This window comes from Acomys russatus, chromosome 24 (genome assembly GCF_903995435.1).
Source record: "Acomys russatus chromosome 24, mAcoRus1.1, whole genome shotgun sequence".
In the NCBI taxonomy this organism is placed as follows: Eukaryota; Metazoa; Chordata; class Mammalia; order Rodentia; family Muridae; genus Acomys; species Acomys russatus.
In genome coordinates this window covers 9,914,862-9,933,019 of record NC_067160.1, presented here as the reverse complement: position 1 = coordinate 9,933,019, position 18,158 = coordinate 9,914,862, and the positions used below count along the sequence as shown (strand labels likewise).

General features: G+C 45.7%; 1 protein-coding gene across 1 annotated transcript in view; it reads right to left on the bottom strand.

Annotated features, from left to right (window-relative positions):
* The window catches only part of Ttn (titin), a 275,595-nt gene that overhangs the window by 31,937 nt on the left and 225,500 nt on the right, over positions 1 to 18,158 (bottom strand). Inside the window, 2 exon segments of the mRNA XM_051166126.1 lie at positions 137 to 433; positions 978 to 18,083. Of these exon segments, the coding sequence (XP_051022083.1) occupies positions 137 to 433; positions 978 to 18,083 (17,403 nt within the window).

The following is an 18,158-nucleotide window of genomic DNA, read 5'->3' as shown; positions in this document are numbered from 1 at the left end:
TTCAAAAAGCCTAAACTCCACCCCCCCCCAAACTTACCTAAACGTAGAAAGTGAAAACTTGCTTGTGCATAAAATTAGACCTATCTAGCTGATCCTTTGAAAATGAAAACTTGGTTATGCATAAAATTAGACATACCTAGCCGATCCTTTATAAGGACAGGAAGCAGGAGCTCTCGCGGGTCACTCAGACCAGCTTGGTTTTCTGCAAAGACCCGGAAGAAGTATTCATGATTCTCTCTCAGCCCGGAAACAACATGATGGGTTGTCTTTACCACGGCACACTTAACCCAGTTTTTCTGTCCTTTTTCTAGTGCTTCAACAATGTAGTGTACGACTCTGCTTCCACCATCGTGCTCTGGCTTCAGCCAGCTCAGTGAGACGCTGTCTTTGGATATGTTTGTTACTCCAAGCTTCTCTGGAGGGCTTGGTTTTTCTAAATAAGAAAAGGAAGGAAGGAAGGAAAGAAGCATTGAAAAAAAAAGGGAGCGATTATTACAACTCCCCACCCATTGCACCTTTCATACTTTGTCAGAGAAAAAGTTTTAAATTAAACCATGCATTTACTTTGACTTGGTTCTATTTATGTGACATCTTTGGCTTTTAAGCCAGTCAAAGTTCCACTAGCTATGCCATCAGATGTTACAGTACTCAAATTTCAGTGAAGTCTCAAATAACATGATAAAATGACAAATTTGCCCCAAATTCATTGTGGGTATACAATGGAGGGACAATCTTATAAGAAACTTCATATAGTTCTTGCATATACCCTGAATGTGTATGTAATTGGATTTAGTTATCCTTACATCTGATGAATCGTAGGTTGACTTTCTAGCTACGTCAATTATTAGGGATTCCTTTTGTGCTATGGCATAAATAGTTTTAGATGGGAACTGAAAGTCTTTTAAGATTAAATATGACTAATTAGAGTGATTCACACTATTCTAGCAAAATACACATAAAAATTTGTTAACATGTACCTGTTATTTTGACTCCGTCCTTTGTTTCAGCTGGCACACCAACACCAAACTCGTTTTCTCCAGAGACTCTGAAGTAGTAAATAGCTCCTTCTTGTAAGTTGGTCACTTTGTAAGAGAGGCGATTGCAGTTGTTGGTGACAGACACCCATGCTTTCTTGCTGGCCTCACGTTTTTCTATGTGATAATTCTTCACTGGTGCCCCGCCATCATTCTCGGGGACATCCCAGGACAGTACAGCAGACTCCTTTGTTACTTCACGTACAGTAATGTTGGCTGGAGGACCCGGGGAATCTAAAACTTTGACAACAAAGGTCATGGAGGCGGCACTCAACACATTCTGGATCGTGAGTGTATATTTGCCAGAATCGGTTCTGTTGGCATTTTCAATAGTGAGTAATGTACGAGAGTCTGTGGAGTCGATGTATGCTCTAGTGCGGAGGTCAGTGTCTGGCTTACTCCAGGAGACGTTGGGTACTGGTCTTCCTCTGAAAGGGACTGTCATGGTAAATGAGGAGCCAGCCTTGACAATCAAAGTCTTCCTCATTTCACTGTCGACATCGAACACCGGCTCCTCCTCTCTCTCTTTTGCTACCTGGGGGTCGGAGCTATCACTGGGGTCACTGGCCCCAACCTTGTTGACAGACCTCACTCTGAAAACATATTCGGCTCCTGTTGTTAGCCCACTCATTGTATATTCTGTGCCTCTGAAGCTCTGAATGGCAGCCTTCCAGTCAGTTTCATCAGACTTTTTGTATTCCACGGTATATCCGGTTATTGGAGCCCCACCATCAAACAAAGGCTTAACCCAACTTATGGTGATACTTGTCTTTCCTGAGTCTACAATTTTGGGTTTGGAGGGAGGAGATGGCAGGAACACTGGGTCTTCTGCTCGGACTAAAGGAGAGGTTTCACTCGGAAGGCTTAGGCCGGCAGCATTCTCTGCAAATACCCGGTACTCGTACTCACATCCGTCCCGGAGTCCTGTTGACTTCACTCTTAGATCATAAACTGGTTTTTTATTCACACGCATCCACCGTAGGCTGTTTTTCTCGCGTCTTTCGATTATGTACCCAGAGATATCACTGCCTCCGTCAGTGTCAGGCCTTGACCAGCAAAGTGTCATGGAATCTTTGGTCACGGATGTAATTTCCAAAGACGTGGGTGGACTAGGAACGGTGAATGGATCGAGTGCCTTCACGGCCACACTCTCCAAGGGCTCACCAACACCATATTTATTAACACCAGTTACTCTAAAGATGTATTCATTGCCTTTGAGTAGCTTGGTCACTTTGCAAGACATTGTCCTCAACTCTGCTTCGCATATGGTCCATGCGAGGCGGCTTGTTTCACGCTTTTCTACAATGTAATAATCGATGTCTGCGCCGCCATCTTCCTGGGGACGTCCCCAGGAAAGAGAGCACTTCTCAGCGGTGAGGCCGTTTATTTCAAGTGGTCCGGCTGGTGGGCCAGGCTTATCCAGTACTTTACAGTTAACTGCCATAGTCCGAGTTCCTGCAACATTCCTCAGTGTAAGTACATACTGCCCCGTGTCTCGTCTTACACAGTCTTTAACAGTTAATGTGGTATTATAGTCTGTCGAGACAATTTCTATCTTTGCCCTTTCTTCCATTTCTACCCCATCTTTGGCCCAGGAAATTACTGGGAGAGGTCGTCCTGCAATGTCTGCATTTATCTTAAGGACGTCTCCAGCTTTGACAACAATGACATCTCGGAACTTAACATCCATCATAATTCTCGGCGCCTCGACATCATCTTTCACAGTAATGGGTCCAGTGGATTCAGATGGTTCACTAACCGAGTCAGCAGCATTTCTTGCAAAAACCCGGAATTCATAACGCTGGTCTTCAGTTAGCTCAGTTACTTCAAAGTACGTTTCCTGCACGTTAGTGAAATTGCACTTCAGCCACCTGCCGTCAGGTAGCTCTCTGCGTTCAACAATATAGCCGGTGATTTTCGCTCCCCCATCATAACGCGGTTTAGACCACTTAAGTGACACTGATTTTCTTGTGATGTTGGTGACTTCGGGCTGTCCAGGAGGGTCACAAGGATCTCTTGCAGGGACTGGTTCACACGCCTTACTGCATTTGCCAATTCCAGCAATATTCTCAGCGTATACACGATACTCATATGTCAGCCCTTCATCCAGACCAGAGACCTTCATCTGAGTATCTGCAATGAGGACTTTGTTTGCCTTTGACCAGAGAATGCTGCTTCTTTCTTTGTATTCAAGGTGATAGCCAATTACTTGGCTACCTCCATCATTAACTGGTACTTGCCAGCTCACAACCATGGTAGATTTTGTGGCGTGCACAACTTTAGGAGTACCAGGAGGCCCTGGCGGGCTGAATGGGTACTCGGCAACAACAGCTGAGGACTCGCTGTAGGAACTCTTTCCATATCGGTTCTCTGCACAAACACGGAACTGATACTCGCTTCCTGTTGTCAAGCGGACTATTTTAATGGATGTTCTCGCCACAGCCTGTGAGACTACCTGCCATGTTGTGGAAGTGGTTTCCCTCTTTTCAACAATGTAGTTGCTAATTTGGCAGCCACCATCATATTCTGGAGGATTCCAAGAAATAGACACATTGTCACAACTAACTTCATCAATACGTATGGGTCCTGGAGGTCCTGGCCTGTCGAGGACAATGACAGTGATGGGAACTGTTATGGATCCAGCAGCGTTTGAAACACACAACTCGTAAGTCCCAACATCTTCCCTTGAAGCTTCTTTAATTGACAGCGTTGTTACAGTCTTTGAGGAAGACACATTGACCCTAGTTGTCTCTCTAAGAACCTGCCCATCTTTTTTCCAGGCCACAGTAGCTTGCGGTCGTCCTTTGAATGGTATATCAATTTTGAGTTGGTCATTAGCCTTAACGTTGAAAGTATTGAAAGGGAGCTCGACCGAAGGTTTTATTTCGATGTCTTTTGCAATGACCGGCACCCCGAGCTGCCTTGGGTCACTTCTTCCCTTTTCATTAACTGCAGCTACCCTGAAGACATACTCTTCCCCTGCAGTTAGGCCAGATATAGTTGCTTCCAGGGTCTTCACCTGTGTGCATGTGCTCCACTTCTCACTGCCTTTTGTCTGCATTTCAATGACATAACCAGTGATTTTGCTGCCACCATCACTTTCTGGTTTCTCCCACTTAAGTGTAGCCGTATTACGGGTCACATCCACAAGGGTTACCCTTCCAGGTGGAAGTGGAGGTTCAGACACTTTAACAGGTTCCTTTGTTTCAGCCGGTAAGCCAATCCCATACTCATTGGAAGCCAGGACCCGGAAGTAATAAGAACACCCTTCTTGTAGATTTTCGATTTTGAAAGTATTCTTAGTGCAGTTGTTTGTAATGGTAGCATAAGCTTTTCTTGTAGTTTCTCGTTTTTCAACGATGTAATTTGTTATCTTGGCTCCGCCATCAATAAGTGGTGGCTCCCAGGACAGTGTCACTGAGTCTTTTTTCACTTCCCTGACAGTCAGATTCACAGGTGCACTTGGTGAGTCAAGAACTCTGACGTTGACAAAAGCCGTTTTGGAGCCACTGTTGTTTACTAGGGTGAGGTTGTACCTACCACTGTCAAATCTGGTCACGTTGTCAATCACCAGCATTGTGTATGAGCTAGTCACCTCAATCTGGGCCCTCTCCGTGAGCATGCCTTCAGCCTTTTCCCATTTAACTTCAGGTTCTGGCCGGCCTTTGATAGTGACAAATAGGCGCAAGGTGGCGCTTGCACGCAGAGTGACCACCTTTCTGAGATCAGCATCTAGTTCTATCTCTGGAGCTTCCATCCTCTCCTGAGCAACGACAGAGCCAGGTATAGTTGCCGGCTCACCTACACCTTCAGTATTGAAAGCACAGATGCGGAAGTTGTACTCGGTATTCTCTTTAAGCTTGGTCACTGTGAACTGCTTCCCTTGTAATCCCGACGGTGGGGTACAGGTAACCCACTCATCAGCAGTGGCTTCTTTGAGCTCAATCACATAGCCTCTGACAGGTGCACCGCCATCATAAATTGGCTTATTCCATGCTAGGGACACAGATGATCTGGAAGTGTCTGTCACTTTGGGGTTACTTGGTGGACCGGGTGGATACAAGGCATCACATGCACGGTGGAAAACAGATGGCTCACTAGGCTCCCCAACACCAGCTGCATTCTCAGCAGCAACTCTGAATTCGTAGGAATGGCCCTCTGTGAGACCAGTTACCCTGAACCGAAGATCTGTTAATGTTTTCTTGTTGCACTTGGTCCATCTAATGCCTTCCTTGTCTCGCTTTTCAAGAATGTACCCCTCAATTTCAGCCCCTCCATCATCCACTGGACGTGTCCACGTTAGTACCATAGAGTCTTTGGTGATTGCTGAGGCCTCAGGTGTAGAAGGAGGGCCTGGAAGCTTGTAAGGATTACAGGCTATCACAGGCTCAGACTCAAGGGGCTCTCCGATCCCATATTTATTCACTGCCATAACCCGGAAAATGTACTCGTTCCCAGGAAGTAATTTAGTGACTTTGTAGTTAAGGGCCTGTACTTCAGTTGAAACCTGGGTCCAGGAGAGCCTGCTGGTTTCTCTCTTTTCAACAATGTAATGTGAAATGCTGGCACCACCGTCTTGCAAAGGTGGGTTCCATGCCAGGTAACACTTTTCAGCTGTAACTCCAGTAACTTTCAGAGGTCCTTCAGGAGGCCCCGGCCTATCCAGTACCTTCACAGTGATAGGTATAGTCTTGGTACCCCCTACGTTGCTAAGTTTCAAGGTGTACTGTCCTCCATCAGTGCGGATGCAGTCTTTGACAATGAGAGTCGTTTTCTGGAGAGTAGACTTAATTTCCATCCTAGCTGCTGTTTCTTCGAGTTCGTTCCCATCTTTTGACCAAACAATATCAGGTATAGGTTTGCCACGGATATCAGCCTCAAGAACAAAGGTCTCTCCTGCACGAACAACAATGACATCTCTATATTTAGGATCCAGTGAGGCATTTGGTGCATCGATTTCATCCCTTGCAGTGATGGCACCACTGCTTTCAGACGGCTCACTAAAGGTGTCTGCTGCATTTCTCGCGATTACTCTAAATTCGTATCTTTGGTCTTCTACAAGCCCGGTGACGGTAAACTCAGTTTCCACAACATTGGTGAAGCTGGCTTTCATCCACCGGCCATCAGGTAGATCTTTCTTTTCTACGATGTAACCCGTTATCTTGCTGCCACCATCATAAACAGGCTTCTTCCATTTCAGAGTGACACTGTTTCTTGTGATCACGATGGCTTCAGGACGGCCAGGTGGATCACATGGGTCACGTGCAACGTAGCACTCTGACACTTTGCTGGGCTTGCCGACGCCCACAATGTTTTCAGCAGAAACCCTGAACTCATATTCTAGTCCTTCATCAAGCCCTGTTGTTTTGAATTTGGTGTCCTGGATGGGGATCTTATTCAACTTGACCCACAGGATGCTATTCTTTTCCTTCTGTTCAAGATGGTAGCCAATAACTTTGCTGCCTCCATCATTAACTGGCTCATGCCACTGTACAAGCATTTGATCTTTTGAGACAGATGTCACAAAAGGGGTTCCAGGTGGTCCTGGTTCTTTAAATGGATATTGTACAAGAACGGGTTTAGAATCCAAGGGAGCACTTTTTCCATACCTGTTCTCAGCAAAAATCCTAAACTGGTATTCAGTGCCCGTTCTCAGTTTGCTTATTTTAATGGTGGTTCTGGCAACTGTTGCTGACACCATCTGCCAGTTGGTGGTGGTAGTGTCTCGCTTCTCTACAATGTAGTTGCTTATTTGGCACCCCCCTGTATAGGCTGGAGGTTCCCAAGATATGACCACAAAGTCTGCACTAACTTCATCAAACTTCACTGGTCCAACTGGAGGGCCAGGCTTTTCCAAAACAATAATGCTGAGGTTTTCTGTTGCTGTGCCTGCACTGTTTGTTGCCGTGACGCTGTATTTTCCAAAATCATCCTTGCTGCTTTCTTTAATGTGCAAAATAGTCGAAGTGGCTGTTTCTTCAACATTTACTCTTGTGGTCTGTTTAAGAGACTCACCATCTTTGACCCACGAAATTTTAGGTCTTGGTCGGCCTATCACTGGAATCTCTATTTTCAGATCCTCTCCCGCTTGGACACTGTATGTATTAAATGGCAACTTAAAACTCGGCTGGATAGTCAGGTCCTTGGCTATGACAGGGACGCCAAGCACTCTTGGATCACTCTTCCCTTTCTCATTGTAAGCTTTGACACGGAACTGATACTCTTGTCCAGAGCTCAGGCCAGTAACAGTTGCATTGCAGACTTTGGATTCAGCCACCACACTCCATTTTTCTGTTCCTTTGGGCTGCATCTCAACAACATACCCCAGGATTCTGCTCCCACCATCATGGTCAGGCTTCTCCCACGTAAGCGATACACTGGTTTGGGACACGTCGGTGAGTGTGACCTTTCCTGGCGGGGAAGGAGGCTCAGAAGCTTTCACAGCATCAGAGGTTTCCACAGGAACGCCAACTCCAAATTCATTCTCAGCCATGACTCTAAAGTAATAGATGGCTCCTTCGGTCAGATTCTCAACTCTAAAGCTTGTTTTACTGCATTTACTGCTCACATTAGCATATGCTTTTCGGGTTGACTCCCTCTTGTCAATGACATAGTTCTTGACCTTTGCCCCGCCGTCAATGATGGGTGGTTCCCATACCAGAAGGACAGAGTCTTTTCTGATTTCCTTGACAGCCAAATTCTGCGGGGGCCCTGGGGTGTCTAGTACTTTAACAGTTACAAAAGCTGACTTGGACCCACTGCTGTTCTCCAACTTGAGGATGTACTTGCCGGCATCATTCCTATCGCAGTTCTCTATTGAGAGTTGGGTAAAGTTAACTCCCTTCTCAATTTGGACCTTATCTGTGAAGTCGCCTTCCTCCTTAGACCAAGTGATCTCGGGTGTTGGGCGACCTTTGAATGGAATATGGATCCTGGCAGATCCACCAGCTCTTACAACAATTCCCTTCCTCAGCTCAGAATCAAGGTCAAGTTCGGGTGCCTCAAGTTTATCTTCCGGTTTCACCGTACCAGGAACTGACGTGGCCTCACCTAAACCAACTTTGTTGAGGGCACAGACTCGTATTTTATATTCTTGGTGTTCAACGAGCTTGGAAATCTCAAATCGAGTGACTCTCAGGCCAGTCTGTGGAGTAACTATTTGCCATTCTTCCTCATCTGCTTTACAGATTTCTACGACGTAGCCCAGGATCTCACTGCCACCGTCATAGATAGGTTTGCTCCAGGAAAGTGTAATTGAATTTTTAGTGGTGTCTACAATGTGGGCATTGGTGGGTGGGCCAGGTTTGAACACAGGGTCACAAGCCTTATAGTAAATGGTGGCTGGACTTGGTTCTCCAACTCCAGCAGCATTTTCTGCAGAGACTCTGAATTCATATTCATGATCTTCTGTTAACCCTGTGACCCTGAGCCGTAAATCTGTAATGCGGCGTTTATTGCACTTTATCCACCGAATTCCACTTCTGTCTCTTTTCTCTACAATGTAACCAATAATTTCACTTCCACCATCACTGTCTGGCCGATTCCAGCAGACTGTCATGGAGTCTTTGGCAATGTTTGTGACTTCCAAGCTCTTTGGTGGCCCAGGAAGCACAAACGGATTTTTCATGAGCACTGGTGCGGACTCCAAAGGCTCTCCAACACCATACTTGTTGACAGCCATGATTCGGAAAATATATTCATTCCCTTCTAAGAGCTTGGTGACTTTCAGAGAATTAGTCACAACTTCTGAAGCAACCACAGTCCATGCGAGCCGACTGGTTTCTCGCTTTTCAACAACATAGTGAGAAATGTCACTGCCGCCATCTTGAAGTGGTGGAGACCATGCCAAAGTACATTTTTCACATGTGACTCCAGTAACCTGAACTGGCCCTTCTGGAGGTCCTGGTCTGTCTAGCACTTTCACATTTACTGGGAATGACTTAGAACCGGCAACATTAGAGGCTCTCAAAATGTACTGCCCACCATCAATTCGAATGGCATCTTTTACAATAAGTAAAGCTTTGAAATCTGTGTTCTTTATTTCACACCTAGCAGATTCTTCAATTTCCTTATCTCCTCTTAACCACTCAATGGTGGGTAGGGGCTTTCCATGGACATCAGCCTCAAGTCTGAATGTTTCTCCAGCATTTACCACTATTGTGTCTCTAAATTTTGGATCCATTGAAATTCGTGGGAGTTCAACCTCATCCTTGGCGGTTATGGGTCCAGTGCTGTCAGAGGGTTTACTTATTGCACCAGCTGCATTCTTTGCAATGACTCTGAATTCATATCTTTGATCTTCAGTAAGACCTGACACAGTGAACTGAGTTTCAATGACATTTGTGAAACTGGCTTTCATCCAGCGACCCTCAGGCAAGTCACGCTTCTCTACGATGTAACCTGTAATCATGCTCCCACCGTCATACACAGGCTTGGTCCATTGCAAAGTGATTTCATTTCTTTTAACTATTATTGCTTCCGGGGTTCCTGGTGGGTCACAGGGGTCTCTGGCTACATAGCACTCAGAATTCTTGCTCGCTTTGCCTACACCAACAATGTTTTCAGCATAAACTCTAAATTCATACTCAATGCCTTCTTCAAGGTTCAGGGCTTTAAACTGGGTGTCGTGAATAATCGTTTTGTTCATTTTTGTCCACAAAATACTGTTCCTTTCCTTTCTCTCAAGGTGGTAACCTATGACTGGGCTCCCACCATTATTGATTGGCTCATGCCATTGTACAACCATAGAATCTTTGGAGATGGCTGTGACAAATGGTGTTCCTGGAGGGCCTGGTTCTTTGTAGGGATACTGAGCTACAATCGGTTCAGACTCCAAAGCAAAGCTTTGTCCGTATCGGTTTTCAGCAAATATTCTGAACTGGTATTCTGTACCAGTTTTCAGTTTGGTTACTTTGAGTGTAGTTCTGGCAACAGTAGCAGAGACAACATCCCATACTGTGGTGGTTGTGTCTCTTTTCTGAACAATGTAATTGGTAATTTGGCAGCCCCCTGTGTATAAGGGAGGGTTCCAGGATAAGGTGATGCTTTCAGCACTGACTTCATCAAATTTAACAGGCCCTTTTGGAGGATCAGGTTTATCTAGAGTTATGATTTCAATGGTTGCTGTTTTCTGGCCAACAACATTGGCAACTGTGATTCCGTACTGCCCACCATCATCCTTATGGCTTTCTTTGATACTGAGTGTGGTGAGGTCAAGGGAGTCAGTAACATTGATCCTTGTGGTCTGTTTCAGTGGCACCCCATCCTTAGTCCAGGAAATGGTCGGTTTAGGACGTCCAGAGATTGGCACTTCTATTTTCAAATCTTGGCCAACCTGTACACTGTAACTGCTGAATGTTGGTCTTACATCTGGTTCGATGACCAGATCTTTGGCAATAATCGGAACTGCAAGGGATCTGGGGTCACTTCTTCCCTTTTCATTTACAGCAACAACTCTAAAAAGATATTCTTCTCCCTGAGTTAGGTTGGTAATAACAGCTTCGAGGGACTTGACCCTAGCACACTCTGACCACCTATCGGTGTTTTTAGCTTGCATCTCTACAATATACTGAATGATTTTACTGCCACCATCATGTTCAGGCTTTGTCCAGCTCAGAGAGACACTGTTTCTGGTGACATCATCCACAGTTATTTTCCCTGGAGGTTGTGGGACTTCCGCAACCTTGATTGGATCTGCGGTGCGGGCTGGAAGGCCAATACCATATTCGTTCTCGGCGGTAACCCTGAAATAGTAACTGCACCCTTCTTGGAGCTGATCAATTTTCCAGGAATTCTTATGGCAGTTTGTTACAACCGCAGCATATGATTTTCTTGTGGCTTCTCGTTTCTCCACAATGTAATTTTTAATTTTTGATCCTCCGTCCAACAAAGGAGGTTCCCATGTAATGGATACTGAGTCCTTGGTGATCTCTGTGACTTTCAGGTTAACAGGTGGGCTTGGTGTGTCCAGGACCCTCACAGTCACAAAGGCAGATTTCGTTCCGCTGCTGTTTTCCAATGTGAGAGTGTATTTTCCACTATCATATCGATTGACATTGTCAAGAACAAGAGAGGTGAAGCTGCTAGTGACATCAATTATTGCTGCGTCTCGGATTTCGCCATCTACCTTCCCCCACTTAACTTCTGGTGTAGGACGACCTTTGATAGGAACAAACAACCTTAAGGAACCACCTGCCCTTATATTAATAACCTTCCTTAGTTCAAGGTCAAGGTCTATATCTGGTGCTTCAAGTTTTTCTTCAACCATTACAGGTCCAGGGACGTCAGCATGCTCCCCAACTCCAGCTTTGTTAATGGCGCAGATCCGGAAGTTGTATTCATGCTTTTCCAACAGCTTCTCCACTTCTAGATTTGTTTTATTGATTCCAGTTGGTGGTGTACACATTGCCCATTCACCAACACTCACATCACATTTTTCTACAATGTACCCTTGGATTTCACAGCCGCCATCATAAATAGGTTTGCTCCAAGAAAGGAAAACTGAAGATCTGGTAACATCCATGACTTTGGGGTTGTTTGGAGGGCCTGGTTTATAAATGGGGTCACAAGCCTTTTGGTAGGCAGAAGGGGGGCTTGGTTCACTAAGCCCAGCAGCATTTTCAGCCGAGACTCTGAATTCATAATTGTGGTTTTCTATGAGTCCGGTTACTCTCAGGCGCAGCTCTCCAATTAGACGCTTGTGGCATCTTGTCCATCTTATGCCTTCTTTGTCCCGTTTTTCCAGAACGTATCCTAGAATCTCACTGCCACCATCAGATGCTGGCCTTTCCCACACGACAATCATTGAGTCTTTGGTCACAGCTGTAACTTCTGGAGCTTTGGGTGCGTCTGGGACTACAAATGGATTCTTGGCAATTAACGGCTCAGATTCAAGAGGTTCCCCAATACCGTATTTGTTCACAGCCATTATACGGAAGATATACTCATTGCCTTCAAGGAGCTTCATAACTTTGCAGCTGAGAGTTTGCACATTGGCATCAACCAGAGTCCAGACGAGGCGGCTGGTTTCTCGTCTTTCCACAATGTAATTGGTGATATCGCTCCCACCATCCTGAAGTGGGGGTTTCCAAGCTAGTGTACATTTTTCTGCTGTAACCCCTGATATAGCAACAGGGCCCTCAGGTGGCCCTGGTCTATCAAGAACTTTGACACTGATGGTAACTGATCTCTCCCCTGCAACATTTTTGGCCTTCAGGATGTAGTTACCACTGTCGACACGTACTGCATCTTTGACACTGAGACTGGTGGCAAAGTCGGTGCTCTTTATTTCTAACCGAGCTGTGCTTGACAGCTCCTGGTCACTTTTTACCCACTGAGTGGTTGGTATTGGTTTGCCATATATATCTGCATCAATCCTGAATGACTCACCAGCATGAACCACAACCGTGTCTTTGTATTTGGGGTCCATGCTTATTCTTGGTGGCTCCACCTCATCTCTTGCTGTTATTGCCCCAGTGCTTTCTGAGGGCTCACTGAACACTCCAGCAGCATTTCGAGCTATAACCCGGAACTCATATCTATGATCTTCAATTAGGCCAGTTACTTCAAACTGGGTGTCAATGATATTTGTAAAACTAGCTTTCATCCAGCGGCCATCGGGTAATTCTTTCTTCTCAACAACATAACCAGTGATCTTGCTTCCACCATCATAGGTGGGTTTCTTCCACTGGAGAGTCACAGAGTTCCTTGTAACAATGATTGCCTCTGGCCGACCTGGTGGATCACATGGGTCACGAGCTACATAACATTCTGATGGCTTACTTGGCTTGCCAATGCCTACTATGTTCTCTGCAGACACTCTGAATTCATATTCAATGCCTTCTTCTAGGCCAGTTGTCTTGAACTTGGTTTGAGGGATAGGTGTTTTATTCAGCTTGACCCAGAGGATACTGTTTCTTTCCTTGCGCTCTAGATGGTAGCCAATGACTCTGCTCCCACCATCACTGACTGGCTCATTCCATTGTACTTCCATGCTGTCTTTGGAGGCAAGCATGACGAACGGTGTGCCAGGTGGACCTGGCACTTTGAATGGGTACTGGGCAATAACAGGCTCTGAATTGAGATAGGTACTCTTGCCATATCTATTTTCTGCAGCAATTCTGAACTGATACTCACAACCAGTCTTTAGCCTGCAGGCCTTTATGGTTGTCCTTGCAACCGTAGCTGACACAATTTGCCAGTTGGTTGTGGATGTGTCCCGCTTCTCTACAATGTAATTATTGATAGAGCTTCCTCCATCATACTTGGGTGGCTCCCAGGAGAGGGTGACACTGTCTGCTGTCACTTCATCCATTTTAACTGGTCCAGTTGGAGGCCCTGGTTTGTCAAGAACAATAACATTTAGGGTTTCGGAAGCTTCACCAGCTGAGTTAGTCAGTTTAACTGTGTAATGTCCAACATCTTCCCGGCAGGCTTCCTTGATTGTCAGCACACAATTGTTCTCTGTGCTCTCTGCATTTACTCTAGTTGTTTGCTTCAGCGGTACATCATCTTTATGCCAGGCGACAGCTGGTGTAGGGCGTCCAATGAATGGTACATCGATTTTCAGGTCTTCGCCTGCCAGTACAGTGAATGTGTTGAAGAGGAGTTTGAAGGCTGGTGGAATAACAAGGTCTTTAGCAATTACTGGCACACTCAGTTGTCTGGGGTCACTGATGCCCTTTTCATTCTGAGCCGAGACACGGAAAGAGTATTCTTCACCCTGGATGAGTCCAGTGATAGTAGCCTCTGTGACTTTCACTGTGGCACATGTGGCCCATTTGTCACTGCCTTTGCTCTGCATCTCTACAATGTAGCCTAGGATGCGGCTGCCTCCATCATGTTCTGGCTTCTCCCAAGACAGAGACACACTGTTTCTTGTCACATCCATCAAAGTTATTTTTCCTGGAGGAAGAGGCCGTTCTGATGCTTTTACAGACTCTGCTGTTTCAGCGGGCAGTCCGATGCCATACTCATTTTCAGCAAGGACCCGGAAGTAGTAACTGCAGCCTTCTTGAAGCTGGTCTACCTTCCAGGAAGTCTTATGGCAGTTTGTTGCCACAGTTGAATAAGCCTTTCTTGTGGATTCTCGCTTTTCAACGATATAGTTCTTTATTTTTGATCCTCCATCAAGGAGAGGTGGCTCCCATGTCAGCGTGACAGATGTCTTCGTGACTTCCTTTATCTTCAGATTCTGTGGAGGGCCTGGGGTATCCAGCACTCTAACATTGACAAATGCAGACTTGCTGCCTGAGCTGTTTTCTACAGTTAGTATGTACTTGCCGCTGTCAAATCTGTTAACATTTCCAACAATAAGCAGAGTGTAAGAACTTGTGGATTCAATGCTAGCCTTATCCAAAGATTCACCATGCTCCCGGGCCCACTTGACCTCAGGTGCTGGTCTCCCTTTGATGGGAACAAAGAGTCTCAGGGTGCAACAGGCTCTTATAGTAACGACTTTGCGTAAATCCGCATCCAGTTCGATCTCTGGAGGCAGCATTCTTTCTTCTGCCTTTGGAGTCCCAGGAACAAGGGCAGGCTCCCCAAGTCCTTCAGAATTCATGGCGTAGATGCGGATCTTATATTCCTGATTCTCTATGAGGTTGGTGATGGTATAGGAAGTTGCCTTGAGCCCGGCTGGTGGAGTGACAACCTGCCATTCATCTTCTTCAGGCAGGGCAATCTCAACCATATACCCCGTGATTTCTGAACCCCCATCATAGATAGGCTTATTCCATGCAATGGAAATGGAGGACCTGCTTGTATCAAGCACCCGTGGGTTACCTGGTGGGCCAGGTTTAAACACAGTGTCACAAGCTTTATAAAATGGGCTGGTAGCACTTGGTGCACTGATTCCGGCTGCATTTTCTGCCATAATTCTGAACTCATATTCATGCCCTTCTGTTAGTCCAGACACTTTGTATCTTAAGTCAGTAAGAGCCTTTTTGTTGCATTTCACCCAGCGTTGGCCAGCTTTGTCACGCCGTTCCACAATGTAATTGATGATCTCACTTCCACCATCAGAGTCAGGGTGTCCCCAGCAGACAACCATGGAGTCTTTGGTGATAGTTGTAACTTCAGGATTCTTGGGTGGATCAGGTGGTCCATAGGGATCCACTGCAAGTACAGGCTCTGATTCTAGTGGCTCTCCAACCCCATACTTGTTTACAGCCATGACACGGAATATATATTCATTGCCTTTCAGGAGCTTAGTGACCTTCATCTTCGTCACATGGACTTCTGTGGCAACGTTTGTCCATGCCAACCTGCTGGTTTCTCGTTTCTGTACTATGTAATGGTCAATTTTAGCACCTCCATCATCCAGCGGAGGCAGCCATGACAACACACACTTCTCTGACGTTACATCAGACACAGCTAAAGGTCCTTCGGGTGGGCCTGGTCTGTCTAGAACTTTGACATTAAAAATGTGTTTGGCAAAGCCACCAGGATTAGTTGCTGTCAGGATGTAAGCACCACTGTCTGTTCTTGAAGAGTCTTTGTTTATCAGAAGAGTGGAGAAGTCTGCAATTTTTATTTCTAATTTCCCTGTGCCTTCAAGCTCCTTTGAATCTTTAGTCCATTCCATTGTTGGTGGTGGGCGACCTGAAACATCAGCTTCCAGCTTGAATGCTTCGCCAGCTTTTAATGTGATGGTGTCCTTAAATCTAACGTCCACCATTATTCTTGGTGCTTCGAGGTCATCCCTGCATGTGATGGCATCTGATGGCTCAGATGGCGGACTAATGGCTCCAGCAGCATTTTTGGCAATCACACGGAACTCATATGCAGCATCTTCAGTCAGGCCGCTGACTGTAAATTCGTTCTCCAAAATGTTGCTGAAGTTGGCCTTCAGCCACCGTCCATTGGGAAGGTCTCTCTTCTCAACCACATAACTAGTAATTTTAAAGCCACCAGTATATTCTGGCTTAGCCCATTTCAGGGCCACAGTGTGTCTAGTAATGTTTAGAGGTACTGGTTTCCCAGGTGGGTCAATGGGATCCAGAGCAAACATTGGTTCAGATGGCTTGCTTGGCTTACTCTTGCCTGCCATATTTTCTGCAATCACTCGGAATTCATAGGCAATGCCATCAGTAAGTCCAGTTGATTTGAAAATGTTGCCTGGTACTAATGCTTTGCTCACAGTCTGCCAGAGAATGCCATTTCGTTCTTTCCTCTCAATGTGATATCCCAAGATGGGGCTTCCACCATCAGAAAGGGGCTCATGCCAGCTAATTGTCATTGAGTCTTTGGTGACTGCAGTAACCTGAGGGGTACCAGGAGGCCCAGGCACCTTAAATGGATAGTTAGCAACTACAGATGCAGATGTGATGCCAGGTCCAACTCCATATCTGTTTTGAGCTCTTACACGGAATTGGTACTCCACTCCTGTAGTCAGGCGGGTGGCTTTGTAGGTAGTGCGAATAACAGTTGTGGCTAATTCTACCCATGTGGTACTATCTGTCTGTCGCATTTCGACTACATAGTTGCTTATTGGTACACCTCCATCATTCTCAGGTGGCTCCCAAGAGAAGGTCACAAAGTCAGATGAAACTTCATCAAATTTGATTGGTCCTATAGGTGGTCCTGGGATATCATGGACTTGAATAGTTATGACATCACCAACCTCTCCTACAGTGTTCTTTGCTGTTAATGGATAGGGCCCACTATCACTTCTGACACACTCATTGATATTTAAGATGGTGGACGTTGCTGTATTTTCAACATTAACTCTCTGTGTTTGCTTAAGGATCTGGTCTCCCTTTTTCCATGTGACTGTGGGCTTGGGTCGTCCAAGTACTGGAATTTCTACTTTGATGTTGTCACCAGCTCTGGCAATGACTAGCTTCTGATAGATGCCACGGAGATCCAACTCTGGAAGCATCGTCTGCTCCTTGACAATGACAGGTCTGCTTTCTCTAGGGGCACTTCTGCCTGCACTGTTCACTGCCATCACTTGGAAGGTATATTCCTCTCCTTCAGTTAGATTCTTCACCACACATTCCAACCCTTTCACGGTTGAGATGTGGGTCCACTGGTCAGATCCTTTTCTCTGGGCTTCAATCACATAGCCAGTGATCTTGCTGCCACCGTCATGCCTGGGTTTGGGCCACGCCAGGCTGACTGTGTTCTTGGTTATATCCATAACGTTAAGGCTGTCTGGGGGTAATGGTGCTTCAGAGGCTCTTACAGGCTCTGTAGTTTCTGTTGGTTCACCAATTCCATATTCATTTTCTGCCATCACTCTGAAGAAGTATTCACAGCCTTCTGTCAAGCCAGTTACTTTATACGTGCATTTATGGCACTTAGTGGTGACTGTGGAGTAGGATTTCCTTGTTGCTTCACGCTTCTCCACAATATAGTTTGTTATACGCGAGCCCCCATCTATCAGAGGTAGGTCCCAGTGTAGGGTGACACTGTCCTTTGTGATGTCTGTAGGCCTTAGGTTGAGGACAGGACCTGGTGTGTCTAGGACTCTGACGTTAACAAAGCCACTTTTCTTCCCAGCTGGGTTTTCAATGGTCATCACGAATTTACCGGTGTCATATCTGTTACATTCTGGGATAATGAGAAGAGTAAATGACTCTGTATTTTCGATGTTTGCTCGGTGCTTCAGGTTGATATTGTCTTTGGTCCATGTCACCTCAGGTGCAGGGCGACCTTTAATGGGCACAAAGATCCTTATACTGAGTCCTGCCCTAACCACGAGCGTTCTTCGCAGCTCAGCATCTAGCTCAAAGTCAGGAGCCATTTCTTTCTCTACAATTTCGACATTTGGAATCACTGCTGGTTCCCCAACACCTGCATCATTGATGGCACTAATTCTGAAGTTGTATTTTTCTTTAGTCTGAAGATCAGGAACAACAAACTGGGTGATTCTGAGGGCCGTTCCTGTTGTATCTTTTATCCAGGCATCGTCTCCTACTTTCTGATGCTCCACTACATAGCCAGTGATTTCGAGCCCACCATCATAATGAGGCTTGCCCCATGCTAAAGAAGCCGATTTCTTGGTAGTATCAGTGACATGTGCATTTGAAGGTGGTCCTGGAGGATCTGCACAAAAGAAACAAAGGTTAAAAACATATATTAAGACTTTTGCTTTGGGGTGCTTTATATGAAATATTGGAA